Source organism: Perognathus longimembris, chromosome 18, assembly GCF_023159225.1.
Source record: "Perognathus longimembris pacificus isolate PPM17 chromosome 18, ASM2315922v1, whole genome shotgun sequence".
Lineage (NCBI taxonomy): Eukaryota > Metazoa > Chordata > Mammalia > Rodentia > Heteromyidae > Perognathus > Perognathus longimembris.
Genome location: NC_063178.1, coordinates 4,932,269 through 4,951,342, shown reverse-complemented (window position 1 = coordinate 4,951,342; position 19,074 = coordinate 4,932,269). Strand labels below are relative to the sequence as shown.

Sequence of the window (19,074 nt, the reverse complement as noted above, 5' to 3'; positions counted from 1 at the left end):
GAGACCAAAGGGGGATATTCATAGGCTTAATAGCTATGTGTATATGATCATACAAAATGATGCTTACCAAAATGATCTCCAAGAAACAGAAATGAGATTTTTGTTGTTGGTGGTGCTATTTTTGTTGTCTTTTCCTTCTGTCTTGTTAGTTTGTTTGTCTTTAGGAGGGTAAAGGGGACACAGAAAAAGTGGGACAAAGGGTATAGAAATATAGCAGTGGTACTCACTAGACACTGTGGAAAATGAGTGATACAACACTAAAATATATTAAGAAAAATAATCATGTCTAATCAATATAAATCCGAGATATTTTCTACACTAAAGGAAGTAAGAGCAGCATTACGCAATGCCTTACCATATAACCCTTAGACTCAATGTTGCTTTCCACAGAAGTCACATTTGTGGAGGGTGAACACCCTCCCCGAACACCTCCCTCCCTCCTTGGGGGCACAGAACCTGAAGTAAAATCCTGAATCCCAGAAGTGACAAAGACTAGTATGGCGTCCAGAAAAGTGTGGAATTGGGGCCTCCGGAATGCACCTGACCTTTCCCCATCTGCCTGTAGCTTTAAACTCCAGAAGGAAACAAGAGTCGGAACTAGAGCGATTTTCAGGATGTGGCACTAAAGTCACAGTTTTGGCTAAATAGAGTACACAAACAGAAGGAATCTGGTTCTCCAAGAATACCCAAAGTGGGGTACATTTGGGTGAACGGGCTGAGAAGATGGTTTAAAAATTCCTGAATAATTGGAGCCCACGTGCTCCAGGCCAGAACAAGGCAGTTGCTCCAGAAAGGCTATGCTGCTCATTGACAGCATTTGTTTAGCTGAGAAACTGAGCGGATGAACCCACGTTCCTACGTACAGCTAAGCTCAATGACAGGTGCACACGGACATGCAATGATTTTAGTACTTCATATCCAAACCGTGCTTGATTAAGAGCAGAAGTCTCGATGGCCATCTAGTTGGGGCAGGGGTGGGGGAGTGTAGGGGGAGGGCTGTCTCTCCACAAGATCACACTCAGTATTTTTACAACGTAAGAAATCATCTCAATACAAATCATTCTAGCTTGCTTCTGTACTCTCTTACTGTGCGGCACGGTCTTCTGTCCCTCAGGCCGGATACTACTAAACCCCTCAGCAGCAGCTCCTGTTCATTAAAATGAACCCTCTTCCTAAAGACAGGTGGCAGCTTGCCACAAGCAAAGGAAAACTGCAACCTAAAATCTCATCTCACTTCCCCACTCACAGGCGACCTCAGCCCTGGGGACTGGACTTGAGATCTCTCGCAGGTAATCTCAGCAGGGACCAAAGGTTAGCCCTGAGATGTTCCCCGCTTTCTGTCTACTCAAAGTCCATGAATCCACTAACAGTGGAAGAAAAGCTTGGGAAGCTCTGCCTCCATTTCCCATGTGTTACTGTCCTACGCTCTTCTCTCCACAGTCACTCCGTGATCATCTTGGATTCCAGGAAAAGACAAGACAGGATAACATCTTTTAGGATACGGCCTAAAACTACCTGGCAGGACACACCACCCTCTAAATAAGGATAATTACCACTAATGACCAGACCTGCAACCCTGGAGGCAGAAGTCATTTCCTGGGAGCCAGATTGCTCCCCTCAAGTGATATTTAAACAGCCCTAACTTCTCTGGAACTGGGAAAAGGAGAACTGAGATCATGGCTAGGCAAGCTCTCACTGGAACGCTTAAACTCTTTTGCCCCGAGCCCCTAATGCCTCTTGTATTTAAACCTAATGGTTGAGTCTATTCCCAGAGATGGCATACCGACCACTAGATGCATCTGAAGTGCCCTCTTCCCTTGGCATGGCTCGGCCACGCAATCTTTTCCCCTATCCTATTCCTTTCCCAACAAACTTTCCTATTACATTCACCACGTTTGTGCCATGTATGAGTCCTTCATCTCACACGAGAATCGTGGTTGATTAGCTGCCCTACATTTCCACTAACAACATTTCCCCTTGAATCCCAACAAATCCCTCTGACATCTACACCAGATACTAGGCAGAATAACTGAAGCCATTTTTTTTTCTCTTGCCTATGTGTTCACAGCTAACATAATTATCTTCTGTATTTCTAAAGATAATTAGGGATAAGGTAAAAGCCGTGGAATACTCTGTCCGTGACTTGAAGAACTTCCTGTATGTCTTTTCCCACTTGTTCTTGTGCTCCATATTGTGACCTTAGAGTCAAAGTACTTAATCCCTAAGGTCCAAGCCGATGCACCAAGGGTGTTATCAGAGCAGTTAGGGCCGCAAAACCACCTCAGTCCTTGAGTGTGACAAGAGAATTCAGGCACGAGGCGAACACGAAGGTGCTAGGAAAGTTCACGAGAAAAGAAGAATAGCAGAGAAAGATAACGAGGTGTAGCCAGGCCAGGAAAGGACAGCACTTCAGCCATCTCCGCCATCTTGAGCAGTCTTCCTCATTCAAACCCACTCCTCACCTGGATTCCAGGGTCTGTGGACAAAGCTCAAGGGGGAGTTTGGTGCCAGTGGGGAAGAGGGCGTTTCTCTCCTTGAACCTCAGCATTTACCCTGCCTGCAGTCCTCCCTGGAGAGGTCTCCCCTAAGCTCCTACACCCCACTGCCAGCTTTCTCCCTCACCAGACTCTCTGCGCCCTGGCAGACAGAACTCTCTCAGGGTATATGTGCCTCTACCCCTTTATCATGTGTGTGTGTGTGTGTGTGTGTACTGGGACTTGAACTCAGGGCCTGGATGTTGTCCCTTAGCTTTTCTGCTTAGCTGTTTTGCTCAACCACTTGAGTCACAGCTCTACTTCTGGTCGTTTCTGGTTAGTTGGAGGGGAGTCTCATGGGCTTTCCTGCCTAGTCTGTCTTTGAACCATGATCCTCGGATCTCAGCCTTCAGAGTAGCTAGGATTACAGGAAAGAGCCAAGGGCATCTTGCTCCCTTAGCCTCTTTTTTTTTTTGGCCAGTCCCGGGCTGTGAACTCAGGGCCTGAGCACTGTCCCTGGCTTCTTTTTTTTTTTTTTTTGCTCAAGGCTAGCACTCTGCCACTTGAGCCACAGCGCCACTTCTGGCCATTTTCTGTATATGTGGTGTTGAGGAATCGAACCCAGGGCCTCATGTATACAACACAAGCACTCTTGCCACTAGGCCATATTCCCAGCCCATGATTTTAAACTCTCTCTCTTTTTTTTTTGGCCAGTCCTGGGGCTTGGACTCCTGAGCACTGTCCCTGGCTTCTTTTTGTTCAAGGGTAGCATTCTGCCACTTGAGCCACAGAGCCACTTCTGGCCATTTTCTATATATGTGGTGCTGGGGAATTGAACCCAGGGCCTCATGTATATGAGACAAGCACTCTTGCCACTAGGCCATATCCCCAGCCCCTCCCTTAGCCTCTTAATTGAACACATGAAAGCATCTCTTCACGGTTACGCTAAAGGGCCAAATTAGCCAGGAGATATGTATATATAATGTGCCAACACAGGGCACGGGGCTGGTAAAGGAGCCTACTCCATGTCTATAGCTCTTTTGCTCCTCTTTTCCCTGAAGGCCTCATCTGCACTGGGTCTCTCATAGAAATGCAAAGTAAACTTTAAATATTTAGAACAGGTGCATGGGCGGGGGGAAGACAGAAGGAGTGAACAGCTGGATATGATGCAGAAGGCAGCTCCTGGGAGACTCTGTTGCTCCCACTCCAATCTGTGTCCCATTAATCCTGAACCCCTGAGCCCTAAGCCAGTTCCAGGTCACCCAGCCCGGCTCTGGGGAGATCACAGGATCATCTCCAGTCATTCATCTAGAACCTGCAGCAGATCTGGCTGGCTCCAGCCAGGGCATCCCAGAGCTTCCCGAGAGGGCTCTGAGAGGACACAGTTCTAAGGGGCTCTTGATTATCATGCCCACCACACTGTAGAAGCCCAGCTCCAAGCCCCAGCCGGCTCCCATCCACCCACAAGCTAGCATAATAAGAGTTAAGCCACCTAAACCCGTGCCTTTTCCCTCCTTTTGGTAGAACTGCCCTACAACACCTCACTCCTAGCCAGAGCTCTATGGCCCAGAAGGTAGCTGAAATCTCAAGAAAAGCGGGGGAGGGGATATAGCCTAGTGGCAAGAGTGCCTGCCTCGGATACACGAGGCCCTAGGTTCGATTCCCCAGCACCACATATACAGAAAACGGCCAGAAGCGGCGCTGTGGCTCAAGTGGCAGAGTGCTAGCCTTGAGCACAAAGAAGCCAGGGACAGTGCTCAGGCCCTGAGTCCAAGGCCCAGGACTGGCCAAAAAAAAAAAAGAAAAGAAAAGCGGGGGAGGGGGGGTGAGGGGGAGGGGAGGACGACTTCCCCCTTTGTGGAAAGAATGCTCCCTAGGGCCAGATTGCTGTTTCACAGCTCAGGGTGGGGGCTGTGTAGCTTTTAGGTTACACCTTTGAATTTGGGTACAACCTGGCCTCTTAGGTCGCAGCCCAGAAAGCAGACAGAGCCCTTGCTGAGAAAACTCTGGAAGAGTGCTGGGCCCTAGAAAGACACAAAGAAGAAGAAATAAACCACCATTCTGCACACAGATTCTTACTAGTAGGGTTTTAAAAAAACAAAACAAAACAGGTTTTAAGGTTTCTGGGGTGAGAGTTGTCGGTCTGTCTTCATTTTGTCTAGGGCTGTCCATGAGGCTCAGCCACCAGGTCATTTGGGACCGAGAGCAGTTTCTGGTTTTCCCACAGCACATTCAAGCCACTGTTTTTCAGAGGAACAATTCTGGCATGGTTGGGAGTAATTCCTTCACTTCTGTTTTGGGTTTGGCAGTCTGACCTGAGCACAGAAACGACGTGCATGAGGTTTCAGTGGGGAAATGGAATCTTCCTAGCCGGGGAGAATCTTTAATAGTTGGAAATTAACTTTCACATTGTTTGCCAAAAATCTAATCCCGTCCTCAGGGAAAGTACAGTCTTGTTATGGGAAACAAGAACAAAACGTTAGAAACAAGGAAGGAGCAGGGAAGTGGAAAATACATGAGAGTCAAGAGCAGTAGAAAGGTCCAGTTATTCAATTATTTTTTTCTGGTTATCCCATATCCCATATCAACTCATAGCTGTTTAGTAGATTCTATAAGATCATCTTCTCCTGCAGGGTATGGGGTCTTGCATGAACTCACAGACACATGTGCCTGGTTAAGAAAGCGTTAAGTAAATCCTGTGTTTGCTGTGTAATGCCATAAATACTGTAAATACAGTATAGGTCTGCTACTAGTAAATAAATACTATATTTACCACCTATTCCAAGGTGGCCTTCCAGGTCTCCAAATGGGATTGTGTTCTGATAACGTTTCAATTGTATTTTAAAATGTTAACACTTGAGGAGACAAAAGGGCTGATTACCCGGATTTGGTCCTTATATATTGATTTGATCCGCCTATAGAAAATCACCCGCAAGTTCATCATCAACATCATATGCCTTTTTAAAAACGAAATTAAAATACAAGAAAATAGGGCTGGGGATATAGCCTAGTGGCAAGAGTGCCTGCCTCGGATACACGAGGCCCTAGGTTTGATTCCCCAGCACCACATATACAGAAAACGGCCAGAAGTGGCGCTGTGGCTCAAGTGGCAGAGTGCTAGCCTTGAGCGGGAAGAAGCCAGGGACAGTGCTCAGGCCCTGAGTCCAAGGCCCAGGACTGGCCAAAAAAAAAAAAAAAGAAATACAAGAAAATATTGGCCAACAAAATGATGTGGGCTCAGCCTTTCCCCATGCCCATCCTCTAAAGCTGGGAGCCCCTTCCAGCCTCACTGGGTGTCCAAACCCCCAAGCCGTGGGTGGGTTCAAGTCAGGGAGGACCTGAGATAAAACAAACCTGTAAAGGTTTGGTTCTGAGTAAGCTCGGGCAGGAAAATTAGTAAGACTCTTTATCCCCACCCCCCGACCCCATTCACCGTCAGGTAGTACGGCAGAGGGTTTAAAGTCTTGAACCGGGAAAGCTAAAGGACCCAAGCCCTGAGTTCAAGCCCTTGTACCAGAACAAAAATAAATAAATAAATAAACAGGAAAAGCAAACCAATGCTACCCCACTGGAAGGGCAGATTTAGCTCCGTGGCTCAGGCGCTAGCTTAGCCATCAACGGCGGAGCCCAGGGTATGAGTACATGATACTCGCGGGTTAAAAGGGGCATCTGTGCTAAGGAGAAAAACGACAAGCCAAGTGGGGCTGGGGGGGGGGGCCTGAGGGTGTGAGGATCATCGAGACAGAACCCGGAGCAGCAGGGTGTGAGGAAGGAAATGAAGGTGAGGAAAGTCAGCCAAAGGGACATGTGGAGAGATCTCCAGAGCTCGAGGCAAGAGCGTGCCTGGAGCGCACCGTGTTGCCCTGTTCCGCTGTCCGGGGCAAACGTCATGAGCGCTCACGGGGGCATCTCTTAAGTCTGGGTGGAAAGGCACCCGTCCGGGGTAGCTCCTGACCATGTGAGCCTGGTCCAAACCGAGCAGGGCCGGACGTGTCCTTACTCACGGGAGTCGACATGGAAAAAAGGACTTGAAACAGCCCAGGAACAACGAACGCAACAGTGGGTTAGGCTTTGGAGTCACGGGTCCAAGAAGCGGCTATGAGCGCAACTGAATCGCCACCGCCGGTGGCTCCCCCCTGTAGCTGTAGCTACTCAGGAGGCGGAGGATCACGGTGTGAATGAAGCCAGCCTGGACCGGAGGAAAAAAAGGACATGACACTCTTATTTCTAATTAACTCCCACGAAGCTGAAAGCGGAGCTGTGTGACTCACGGGGTGGAATGTCGGCCCTGAGCAAAACACGCTCGGGAACGGCACCCAGACCCGGAGTTCAAACCCCAGGACCAGCACGAAGGGATAGAGAAACGATTAGCTGGGTGTGGTGTAGCACACTCGCAATCCAAGCTACTCTTAGAGGCAAGAGTCAGATTCAGAGTTTGGAAATGTGAGAAGATGCTCTATCTCCAAAACCAAAGGGCAGGGCCGTGGTTCTAATCCTAGCTACTTAGGAAGCAGAGATCTGAGGGTAACGGCATTCAAGTCCACACGTCTCTTCCTCGGGAGTCTCTAAGCTCCAGCTGTCTGCCTCTGGCCTCCATTCTACTCCACGGAGCCTTTATCAGCGGTGGCCCGTCATCCGCACGCGGCTTCTCAGTTGATACGAGGCAAATCCAAAGTCCTCTCCTGGCCTCCTCCTCCCGTCCCTGAAGGACCCCACAGCCAGGCCTTCGGCTCTTCCCCGAGCACACCCCTCCCACGTGAAGTTTCCTGGGACTTGTCCTAGAAACAGCAGCCCTTTGCCCTCGGCCCTGCTTCCTTCCTTCCCAGGTGACTATAAAAGGCTGGAGAAGGTGACTAACGAGGCCTCAGGGATAAGGTAAGAGATGACGGGACTCCCAGAAGTCTTGCTCCGCCAACCCCCCCTTCCCCCCGCAAGGTTTCATCTCTGTTTGTTTTGGGCCTCAAAGGGAAGGCGTTCACAGATAAGGGCTGTGCAAGAGGATACAGGTTCCAGCTGCTGCATTTTGCCAAGGCAAGGAGAGAGCCCCATCACGGACCACAGAGAGCAGAGCCAGGCCCCAGGACCGATAAACAGATAAACCTCTGGCCTGTCAGGATTCTGCTCTGCCACACTCCATTTCCTCCCCGACCTAGACAAGCCCAGTGACAGGACTGGGGAGAAAGTACCAGGTGGCAAGAACGCAAGCCCGCTGGCACATATTCTGTAACAAGTAAAAATACACCAGACAAAAGCTTGCTGGAAAGAGTGACTTTAAAAAAAAAAAAAAATGAGTCAACTCTTTCCTTGACAGAGCCATCTGCGCTCTATGCTGAGAGGCGCTTCCAAAGCACAGTCATAATTGGCAGGGGCTCCACACTTTTCTACCTGCCTGTCCTTCCTTGCTTCCTTCCCTTCAAGAGTTCTCACTCGAACGGCACCTGACAGCCCCGGAAATGAATACAGCGCAGCCCGCTTCTGTAACACCTCCCACGGTTTGATTTCTCTATCCAAAGCTTTTAGGGCTGCTCGCGGTGGCTCACGCCTGTAATCCCAGCTACTCCGCAGGGCAGAATGGGGGGATTACAGCGCGACCAGTGGTCGGCCAGGCCCTGCGTGTAAACACACCGGGAGGACAACCCCTCAAAAGCCTTGACTCTTCTGTCACCAAAGAGAAAAACGTGTTCTCCTTTTAAGGTGACAGAATGTGTTCTTACAGGTGAGGATCTTCTGCATGCTAGGTAAAAAGAGTTGCGCTCACGGCAAGGAGTGCAGGTGACACACAGGCCCTCGGTAGGCAGAGCGGCGAGTCTGCAATTCTCCCCTGCTGCCACCTCCCCGACTCCATACATCTCTGCTGAATGATTTTACGGGGAAGAAAGAGCCCCCGCTGGAGCACAGGCGCAACGGACGTCCAGAACAGCGGCCGGGCCTGGCGCAGGGCCAGGCTCACTGCTCATGTCCCCTTCCACCTTCCCGGCTCAGGCAAGCACAGCCCCGACGAAACCCGGCTGCGCTGACATAGTGACCGCTTGCATCCGAGAGGAACTGGCTAGAGGAGCTCATCACACACAAAACCCCACGCTCCCTAGAAAAGGAGATCACGTTGATACGTTGTATTAACTAGGAAATGGTGATGGGGGGAGGGGGAGTCCTTATTTAGAGCCGATGCCATTTTAATTTTTTAATGCCAGTCTTGGGGCTTGAACTCGGGACCCAGGTGCTGCCCCCGGGGGCTTTTGTGCTGAAAAGGAACACTCTACAACTGGAGCCCACAGTTCTACTTCTGGCTAGCTTAGTAGTAGTAGCTCTTAGTGGAGATAAGTCTCCTGCACTTTCCTATCTCAAAGTGCGTGATCTATGAGGGGACAGGCAGTGAGCAATTGCGTGGTTGGCCCCTGCCCCACACTGCGCTGGACGATGGGACTTCAGTCCCCCTGGGGAACTCTCCTGGGGGTGGTATTCTGTACCTGTCTCCAGCCTTCCACCTCTCGGCAGCCACAGGGCCTGGCCCCAGCTCTGGGAACTCAGGGAAGCTGCATTTGCTAAGGAGGATATGAGTACCAGGAGACACTTCAAGCCTGCCACACACCCGGCAGTTATTCTCACTGCAAGTGGAAGGACTGGGGCCCCTCTGTCTGTGTAGACTTGCACTAAATATTGCATCCACACTGATAGAGCCCTAGGCGCCATCCGAAGAATGCACGTGGCAATCCCAAGGGTGCACGTGAGCTTTCGCCACGCAGCAAGCTGCAGAAGCTGCAACCTGTGTTTAAAGCCATGAATCATTTTCGTGTATGACACAAATGTCGAGGATGGGGACTTAGTCATGAGCAGCCACAGGTACCTTACTTTTGACTCAAGGTTCAATTTGATTCTTAAGACGTTCCTTGTAACCACAGAACAAATGGGGAGAGTACAGACACTCTTCCTCACGTGTGTCAGTGGCTCAAGCGAATTGACCCTAGCTCCTTGGAAGGCTGAGGTTGTAGGATCGGGGCTCCAGGCAAAGTCCCCTCTCCACAGAGGGAAGCTGAACACTGGGACACAGGCCCGCGATCCCCACCACTAGGAGAAGCTTAAAATCGGCAGATCAAAGGACAGGACAAAGGGTGAACAAATGCAGCAGTAGTACACAATACCACTGTGTTCGAAATGAACTATACAACTTGTGGTTGGGGGGGGAAATGTGAGAGAGAGAGCAAGGGAAGGGGTGACACTGTCCCAAAAGAAATGTAGCCTCTACCTGACTTAGGTAACTGTTAACCCTCCATACATCAGCTTCATAATAATAAGTCTAAGAAAAGAAACATCAAAGTACTGTGCTGGGACAGGAAACGAAACTCTAGGATGGAATTAGGCTGGAACTGTGGCTCACCAGTATCTTGGCAGCCTAGCAAACAGACAGTCCTGAGTTCAAACCCCAGTAGCACCAATGAATAAACTAATGAACTTATTAGTACACAAAATGTACAGAACAAATGGTAGCCATAGTGGCCACCGTATAGAATTATAATATAATTTTCATATCTGATTAGAACATTGCCCTAAAAATAAGATTTGAACATATGTGTCTTAAATCTCTACCTATAAACAAACTTTGCTGGGGGGGAGGGGGGGAGGAGGGAAACAACTGAAGTACTGAGTCAAGATTAAATGCTGAAAGAAAAACTGCTTCCAAGCAGATGAGTATCTGAGCATCCCCTACTGCTAAGTCATGGCGTGTGTGTGTGTGCATGTGTGTGTGTGTATCTCAGAAGGAAATGCATACCAACTCCCAAACAATTCCAAGAAAAGGCTGTGAGTGTTAACACAGAGTCTACAACCCTGACAGGGGACAATGTCCAAACAACTGGCTATGGTTGGCTGTCCCAGTGATGGGCAGAGTGGCAGGTAAGAACAGGAGACCATCTTGGATTGCATCTGCAAGGCTGGACATGGCCTTGTCCCAATAACCCAACACTACGTTCTCCAGGAATAAAATGTACTTTTGGCTTTCGCAGGTATCTTTTACCCAATGAAGAGAAGAGGCAGGTAATGCTTATAACTCCTAAGGGGTGGTAGATCCTGGGTATAAAACAGAGAAAAATAGTGTTTCTACCAGCTACACCAGCACCTCACATACTTGGACAGACCTACCAGGTATTTTAACAAACATCTGGACAGGGGTTTCAAAAAAGATGACCAATAAGGGTTTTTTTTCCCCTCCACAGAGATGGAATCTTAAAGGTCAAATAACCTTGAAATTGTGACCTTGCATCTATGAGTGGCTTGAAGCACCCAGTTCCTGTTCCTTTGGGGGCAGGGTAGGTGCTTCCTGATTTGCCCCAGTGCGAGGTCTCTCTCTGGACCCAGGCAAGTGATTTGGAATTCCTTCAGGAACCCCCTCCGACTGCAGAAGCCCCCATCCCGCCGCCCCAAGCACACCCCAGGGCGCGGAGTTGGGGAAGCCCCCGGCGATGTTATCCCCTGTGTCTTTCTGTTTCTCCAACCCCAGCCTTCGTCCGGTCACATTTCCTTTCGTTACCCGAGCCCGGCGTGCAGGTGAGCAATGCGGGAGGGAGCGCGCGTGGTGCCCCCACGGCCGGCTTTCATAGAAAGCGTCTCACTGTGGGGTTCCCTCCCCCCCCCCCCCGCACCGAGGAGGGCGGGCCGGCGCCCCGCTCCGTGCGCCGTCGGCTCGGTTCCCTTGCTGCCCGCCCAGCCCCGTGCGTGCGTGGGTGCCGGGGACCCAGGGCGCACGGGCGGCGACGGGCCGGGCATCACGTAGGCGCCCGCGGTGGGAGGGGCGGTGCCCACAGCGGCTCCACCTGAAGCACCGGTGCCGGGCCCGGGCCCCCGCTCAAGGACAAGCTGAAGGTCACCCCCCTAAGGGTGAGCCGGGGGCGTGGGGACAGCCCGGCTCCAACCCCCGAGCATCCCTGCACCGTGTGTGCGGCCCCGACAGGAGCGGGAACCAGGCATCCACCCCGTGGGGGCGTCAGAGGGAGGAGAAAGGAAAACCCACGCCCGGCCGTGGGGACCGCGTGTCCAGTGCCAGCGGTCTCCGCGCGTCCCGGGCGCGGATCCACGCTCGGGTGGGGCGGCCGGGCTCGGCTCGGGGCCCCGGGTTTCACCTGGAGCCGGAAGCCGCCGCGCAGTCCCCACGTGCGGCCGGAACGCAACGCAACGCGCGCCGCCGCCGGGGCTGAGCCGGGTCCCCGCCCGGGCCCCGGTGTGCACGGCGACCGCGTCCCATCCCAGGGCCCCGGAATCAGCCTCCAGGGTTGGGGGGGGCGGGGGGGGGGTGAAGGCAGCCCGGGAAGTCGGCGCCCCAAGGAGGGTGGCGTCCGGGAGTCCCCGCTTCCTGGTCTCCCCCGTCCGGGCGAGGCTGGCGGGGAAGGGCGCCGGGGCCCGTGTGGGTTTTCATGGGGACGCATGGCGGAAGACCACGGACGATCAGAGCGGAGGGAAACCATTTTTGACTTATTTTAAATAAATAGACTCCTAGCGGAAACGGGAGGCCGAGCGGGGACCCCCCACCCCACCCCGGGCGCGACCCCCGCATTGCAGCAGCCGAGGCTCCGCCTGCGGCGCGCGGGGAGGCGCGCGGGGCGGGGAGGCGCGGTGGGGACCCCGCGGGGGACTCCCCACCCGCTACACTTCGGGGTTCGGAGCGGAGCAGGACAGATGGAGCTTGGCAGGGGGTCGGGTTTGGGAAGGGACCCCGTCCCCGTCCCCCCTTCGGGCCACCCCCACGCACTCAGCGGCAGCCAAAACTGAAACAGGGTGATTCCGGGATCCCCCCCGCCACCCCCCACCCCCGGTGCCCATCTCCATGGAGGACATAAGGCAGGAGGCGGAAACTGTCAGAGGGAGGATCCCCCAGCTTCACGCCCGCATCCTCCGCGCCCGGCCCCGCAGCCCGGCGCTCCCCCAGGCTCGCGTCACCGCCGACGCGCCCAGGTGCCCGGTCCTCTCCCCGCCCCCGGCCGATCCCACCGCTCCTCCCCGGGTCCCCCCCGCTCCCCGGCCGCTTCGCTCGGGTCCCCACCCCGCGCCCCGGCCGGCCTCCCCCCCCTCCGGCCCCAGCCCCGGGCGGCGGCGGGCGAGCGCGCACCTTGGGCATCCCCGCCGCTGGTCAGCACGCCGATGGCCCGGCCAGCCCCGGAGAGGTGCTCCAGGTACTTCCCGAGGGAGGTGTTGGAGGCCTCGGAGGTCACGTCGCCCATGGCGAGGAGGAGATCGCGGTGGACGCCGGATGGCTCCGGCGCGCAGCAGGCAGTGAGGACCGGGCCCACGCGCGCCCGCCTCGGAACCGCCGCCCCGCCCGCCCCGGGCTGGGACCGCCCTCGCCCCGGCCCCAGGGCCAATGGGCGGGCGGGCGGGGCGGGGCCTGGCGGGCGGGCGGGGCGGGGGGGGGGAGGAAGCGCGGGGCGGGGCGTGGCGAGGCGGGCGGGCGCGCACGGCGGGCGCGCGGGGCCGGGGAGGGGCGCGGCGCGCAGGTGGAGCCGCAGGTGGCGGGTGGCGCGGGGACGCGCGGCGGGGTGCGGGGCGGCCTTTCCACGGGGCAGCCCCGATGCGGAGCCCGTGGGCGGCGGGAGGGGGCGGGGGGGTCGCGCCGCCGGTGCAGCCCTCCCCCCTCCCCCGTCGCCCCCACGTTAGGCCTGCGGAGGGCGAGCTCGCGGGGGTGCGGGGGGGGGGGCCCGGGCTGCTCCGGCTGTTGGGGTGGCGGTTTCCAAAGGGTCCCAGCCAGCGCGCCCGGATCTCCGCAGGATTCTCCCTGGGGGCGGAGGCGTGACCCAACGTTTCTCATGGGGGGGGGGGAGGGTCCTCCCCTCCTCCTCCCCCCCCCCGCCCCCGAATTTCATCTCCAGCCTTCAAACTGGGGAGCAGAGAGATGCGATTTGGAGGGTGGGGGGGGAAACGCGGGCCTCCCCAGCTCCAAAGCTGTGGTCCCCAGGAGCAAAGGAGGATGTAGGGGCGCAATCAGAGACACCCAAGTGTCCAGACTGGATGCTGGAGAATCCCAGTAGGGACCCAGGGGGTTCCCCACCTGAGGAAACCCACGAATATCAGTGCTGAAATACCATCCTCGAATGTCCCCTGAGGTTAGGAAGCTTCACCTGGTCCCAGGTACTCTGCTGTTAGGGAGTGGCCTCCCCGCCCAAGAGCAGCCCTCCTGGTGCCGGTGGAGGGGGGCGGGGGGGGGCCCTTCGGTGGTCCTCTCGCAGACAGAGAGCCTCAAATAGCGGATTGAGGATTGAGACGAGAAGTAGCAGGCAAAGGCTATAATAAAATCAACATGTGCTTAAAAACAATGGGGCAAGCCTTTAAAACAAAAACGCACGGCAGATTTAGGTTGGGATGTGGGCCTCACCCTCCGGCTTATCTAAGCATCAACAATTTATTATGACAGAACGGGGGGGGGGGCGGGGGGTGGCTGGGGAATACAAGACTAGGGTGGAAGGGGCTGGAGGAGGGCCCATCTCTGCCTTGGGCCAGAATTGATGGAGCCATTGCTAAACCCCGGGTGGACGTCAGAAGCGCCTGACCTTAGGCCCCAGAGACTCCTGACCCCTTTCCAGTTGAATTTTCTGGGAATGCAGCCAGGGAATGCGTCTCGGACAAGATGTCTAGGCTTTCCTGTTGAGGTGCAAAGTTTGAGAGAAGCTTCTCTCATCGGAATGATACCTTAAATTTAAAAACAAAAAAAAATGCTCAAAGCCTGGACGCCCTGAAGATGTGAAGGGTGCCATTGACTTTGAGGCTCTGAGCGCTCAGCCCCCAGAGGCTCCAAGTGGATGGAGAGGGAGGATTTCTGCTCTAGAACAGGAGTGCTGGGCGTTCATGCTTTCCCTAAAGCAGATAATACTTCCCCCCCCACCCCCAACGAAAAGGGGGTGCACCCTGAAGTTTATATTAGCCAAATGCTTTTTGTCTTCTGGCTGGGTACCCACCCATACCCTCCCCTTGGTGTTGGGGATAACAAACACGCACCAGCTCCTAGGTCTCCAGACTCATAGCTTAGAGACGGCTTTCTACCCCATCAGGCTATTCCTTGAGGGCTTGTCCATCTTCCTCTCTGAGCTTCGGCTACAGTGCAGAAGTGCCGATCACTTTTATCCCCTTGACAGGTGCATTTCTAAGGGGGCCATCTCCTTTCTGCTCAGGGCTTCCTGACTTATTGAGGAAGTGGCTTCCCCATCCGGGCACTGGATGAAGGATGGGGTATTTCCTGAGGTTTGCCTCAGTGGCAGTACAAGGGAAGAGCCTGCCGCATCAGCCACTTACTGGTTCAGAGGAGGGAGCCCAGCGTGAAGCCAGAGAACTGGAGATGGGGGAGGGGAAGGGACAGGAAGAGGAGATTAAAGAGGAAGGGAAGGAAGATAGTGGGAGCCAGAACAAAGAAACACACCACATTCCTAAGCTGGCTCTTCACTCAAGTTCCCATACTATTTCTGTGTCTCCAACACTGGAAACATACTGAGGTGGTCAGCTCTTCTTTCTTCCACGTTGTCTTCCTCATGGAGTTATAGTTAATCTTCCCCTCAAATCTACCTCCTCTGGTGTAACTTCTCTGATTCCTACCAAGTAACTCTTTTTTTTGATAAATTTAATTATTTATTTAGGTGTTTAAGGTCTTGCACTAAATTTTTACAAGCTGGTGAACACTGACAAATTGTTTCTCCCACAGAACTATAACCACACATTCCCAGACAGTAAAATATAGTTGAACTAAAAATACACAGCACCATTTTATCAATTATATAAGACAAGTTATCAAGTATCCAAATATTAAGTTACACAGCTCAAAAGGCTTATAAAATATTAGATATCTGCTCAATTTCATTAGCAGAAATCCACTTTTCTTTTTTTTGCAAGAGAGGCTTGGAAGTGAAAGGGGGAAAAAAATCACAATTCAAACCAAAAATAAGCTGGTAAACAACTTCTAAGTATGGAAAATAATACAGTATCAGAAATCTTACGATTAAGAATCTTAGCTAAAAACAAAGCATTATACTTTAAAAAATATTTACTAAATTAAAGAGCATATTCTACATGTTCTGCACAAGACAAAGGCAACATTTTACTAAAAGTATTCCATAGCTCCCTCTCATCTTTTTTTCAGGCCCTCCCTATTAAACTGCACCTCAGAGTGCAAACATTAAATTAACTGTAAGGCTTTTTTGTCTGGAGACATTATTAAAGACATGTGCTTCTGTAACAATGAAGACTTTCAAAATGGATGTTTCCCATAACAGCATAAAGACATATAGAAAGACATTAAATAATCACCTTAAGACTTGGTTAAAAAAAAAAAGTATCAATGGCTACACAAACCTGATGTATGAATGTGGGAGATGTAAACACAAAATGAGTAGGCAAAAAGCCACAGAGGCCCTACAATGTTTGAAATGACTGAAGCAATGAATAAACCATACAGGTCTAGAGTCTGAAATTTTGGTTCTGAATGGTATTAAAAATATACAAGTATTGTGCTGGATATTTTGGCACCTAATCCTTCTAAATTTCTTATATACTGATAAATTTTCTGGCATGGGAATAAGTTTAAAAATGTAACTCAATGATTTTTAGGAAAGGTCAATTGATACGATGCTGAACAGCAAGAATTTTTTTTCTAAGTGTCCAAATAGGTCGATCAAAACCCAAACAGCAATTGTGTCAAGCTTCTAGCCTGATAAACTGCTTTGCAATATTCCTATTCACTAAACTTATTCACCAAACCAATACTGTTGGCTAATATGTATGACAAATTAGGTTCCATCTCAAGTTCCATTTCTGAGACAATGGCACCAGGCACCCAGTTTTATTGAATGCAGCAGTTGTTTCTGTGACCGTTGGCGTCTTTAAAGGGTAGCCGCATTTTAGGTCGGTACTTTTCCAAATACAGAAGCTGCTTGCTCTTAAATGCTCCACGCCGCTTTTGTCTTATGAACTGTACTGCATCTTCATATTTCATTCCACCTTCAATTAGTGCCAGAGCAACAAGCACTGGAGCTCTCCCAAGGCCTGCAACACAATGCACTGCAATACAGCAACCAGGTTCTTCACGAAATTTTATTTTTACAAGACTTAACCAATCATCAGCAATCTGGTTAGAAGGTGGTGCGCCATCATCAAAAGGCCAATCGAGAACATGGATGCCTTCTTTCTCCACCAGAGTAGTGTCATAAGTTGCTTCACATACTCTTACAATTGTGGTAACTCCATACTTCTTAAGTTCCTCAATAAACTTGTTTAAGGTGGCATTGGTTGGATTGTGTGTAATAAAGAATCTCATGTTCTTGTACGTGACTTCCACAGGAGCAGGGCGGTTCATTCGAGCCATGTTAACTGACTTAAACACTCAATGGGGTTATGAAAGAACTTAAAAAATCGAATACAGGAGTGATGCAAAGAAACTGAAGTCTACTTCAATATACTCCACTTAAAATTCTCAGTGCTTTTTATGAAACTGGGAGTAATGATAAATGAAAATGAACCTCCTATTGGGAAGTAGCAACTCTTCAATCCAGTAATACCGAGGCAATAGAAAGCAAGTGCACTGAGGTTTACCCCATCCAGGTCAGAACTCTTGGAAAATGCTCTGCAGACTGCAATTCAACACGTCTGTGTCCGGGTTAACCACTCCTGCAGGGGCTTCTTGGTGGAGTAGTAATGGATTTCTACAGTTCACTTGTCTGCACAGAGGGCGTGCTGTGCCTGGCAGTAATCTCCACTGCCCTTCAGAAACTCCATAAATGTGTGGCCAAGAACACCACAGAACTGAGGAATAGGTCTACTCATTGAAGATTGTGGCCTAGTCATACAGCCGGTCCCGAGGCGGCGACTGCCGGGCAGGGGGCGGCGATGGGCGTTGGCGATAAGGCCGGGGGGGGGGGGGGGGGGGGGGGGGGGGAGGCACAAGACTACCATGCAGTGAGCCGCTCCACGGAGAACGCCAGATAACTCTTGAAGCAACTAATTTTTTTAGAACAAGCTTTCCAAAATATGGGTGTTTTTCTTTAAAAAAAAAAAAAAGCAGGTTTCAAAAGGCTGATTGAGAGTGGTTCGTGCCTATAATCCTAGCTACTCGAGAGGAGGCTGAGATCTGAGGATCAATGCCAGCCCACGAAGCAAAGTCTGTGAGACTCTGATCTCCAAATAATCACCAAAAAGTCAGAAACGGAGGTGTTGCTAGCTTTAAGCAAAGACGCTCAGGGACAGCACTCAGGCCCCAAGTTCGAGCCACATGATTGGCACACAGAAGTTTTAAAAATAATTCCTTCATTTGTACTTGTTTCTCAGTTTCTCTGAAATACATGGCCCTGTTTCCTAATACCACTCTCTAAAACCCTTCCCTCAGCTGTATTTTGTCTTGGTGCGTTGTTTTTTTCCCAAAAATTTACATGAGTTTAGGTATAAAATTTAATTTTCCCTATAAATACAGTACAATACCAAAGTGATTTGTGTGTGCTCTACTACTAGTTATAAGCATTGTGGGGCTTTCTCTCCTGACCATTGATTACCCATTAAACACATTTTGGGATTCCCTTCCTGCTTTACTCTTAGCTTGACTTTATGGAAGCATGCTAAGTAATAGGTATGAATTCTAAGGTTTCTCTTTCCTTCTAAATATATATATATATATATTTTTTCTACCCTGGGATGCTGAGTTGCTGCCTACAACCCGGAGATTTCTGGAAGAAAATTCATTCAGGAAACTTGGTAGGGTTAATTACACGGTGGCCTCAATTATCAGGGCCCAGGAGATATCAGCAAGAAAGTTAATCTTCATGCTCTGCTGTTCACTTGCTAAAGGGCCTTCTTCAGTTACATCTTTCATTGTCCTTGGACTCAAGCAGTTCAGTGCCCAGAAACATACTGGCTCTCACCAGGCAACTTCCAGGGGAATAAATCAGTAGTTGCTGTGAGGTGGTGGTACGAATATAAACAGTGTGACACCAAGGAGTTCTCGGAGAAGGGAGAGGCTCGCTTCATAGACACAGCTTGGGAAGATCCCAGAAGCCTGGAAGAATTTATACAATCCCCTAGGAAGGAGAACCTTACTAGATGGGTTATTAGGTAGAAATGCTTTCATTCTTGCCTTGACTTTCGCCATCAAATTGGGCTCAATTACTTTCATGCGCGTAACCTTTCAGAACCTTTGCTTTTACAAACTTTAATTTTTTTTGTTTTATCCTTTGTTAATTAAATTCATTACTAGTACTCTGATTATTACTACTACTACTATTATTTGTGCCGGTACTAGGGCTTGAACTCAGGCCATCCAACTCTCAGCCTTCTTGCTCATGGCCAGAGCTAATTTGAGATGGAGCCCTGTTGGATTTTCTCATATGGTAGCTTCAAACTGTGATTCTCAGATCTCTACCTCCCTAGTCTTTGGCCTGAGTCTTTGGAGCCAGGCTCTTATGAATACTACTACTGATGTTCATTATATATTTGTCCCGCAGAGTGAGTGAGGTTTCAGAAACTGATGTGGGCATGGCCCTGTGGTTGGAAACCACAGCTGGCTCTCTTCTCAGATCAGACCACACCAGGAAGTCCAGCGACCTAGACAAACCCTGTTCCACCACCATCATGTTTGGCCTCTTTATTG

The 19,074-nt window shown here is 51.2% G+C and overlaps 2 protein-coding genes across 2 annotated transcripts in view; both read right to left on the bottom strand.

Annotated features, from left to right (window-relative positions):
- LOC125366770 (phosphofructokinase, platelet) overlaps positions 1-12,741 on the bottom strand; it is a 46,676-nt gene extending 33,935 nt beyond the window's left edge. Inside the window, 1 exon segment of the mRNA XM_048367464.1 lies at positions 12,571-12,741. Coding sequence (XP_048223421.1) covers positions 12,571-12,682 — 112 coding nt within the window. The 5' untranslated portion in view covers positions 12,683-12,741.
- A 3,540-nt stretch (positions 12,742-16,281) lies between these two features.
- Positions 16,282-16,803, bottom strand: LOC125366833 (protein tyrosine phosphatase type IVA 1-like). Its single transcript, XM_048367556.1, has one exon. The coding sequence runs from the start codon at positions 16,801-16,803 to the stop codon at positions 16,282-16,284; it is 522 nt and encodes a 173-aa protein (XP_048223513.1).
- Positions 16,804-19,074: the final 2,271 nt, after the last annotated feature.

What these genes read in the sequence shown, in the direction of transcription:
- LOC125366833 (XM_048367556.1), bottom strand. Translation starts at nt 16,803, where the DNA reads ATGGCTCGAATGAACCGCCCTGCTCCTGTGGAAGTCACGTACAAGAAC.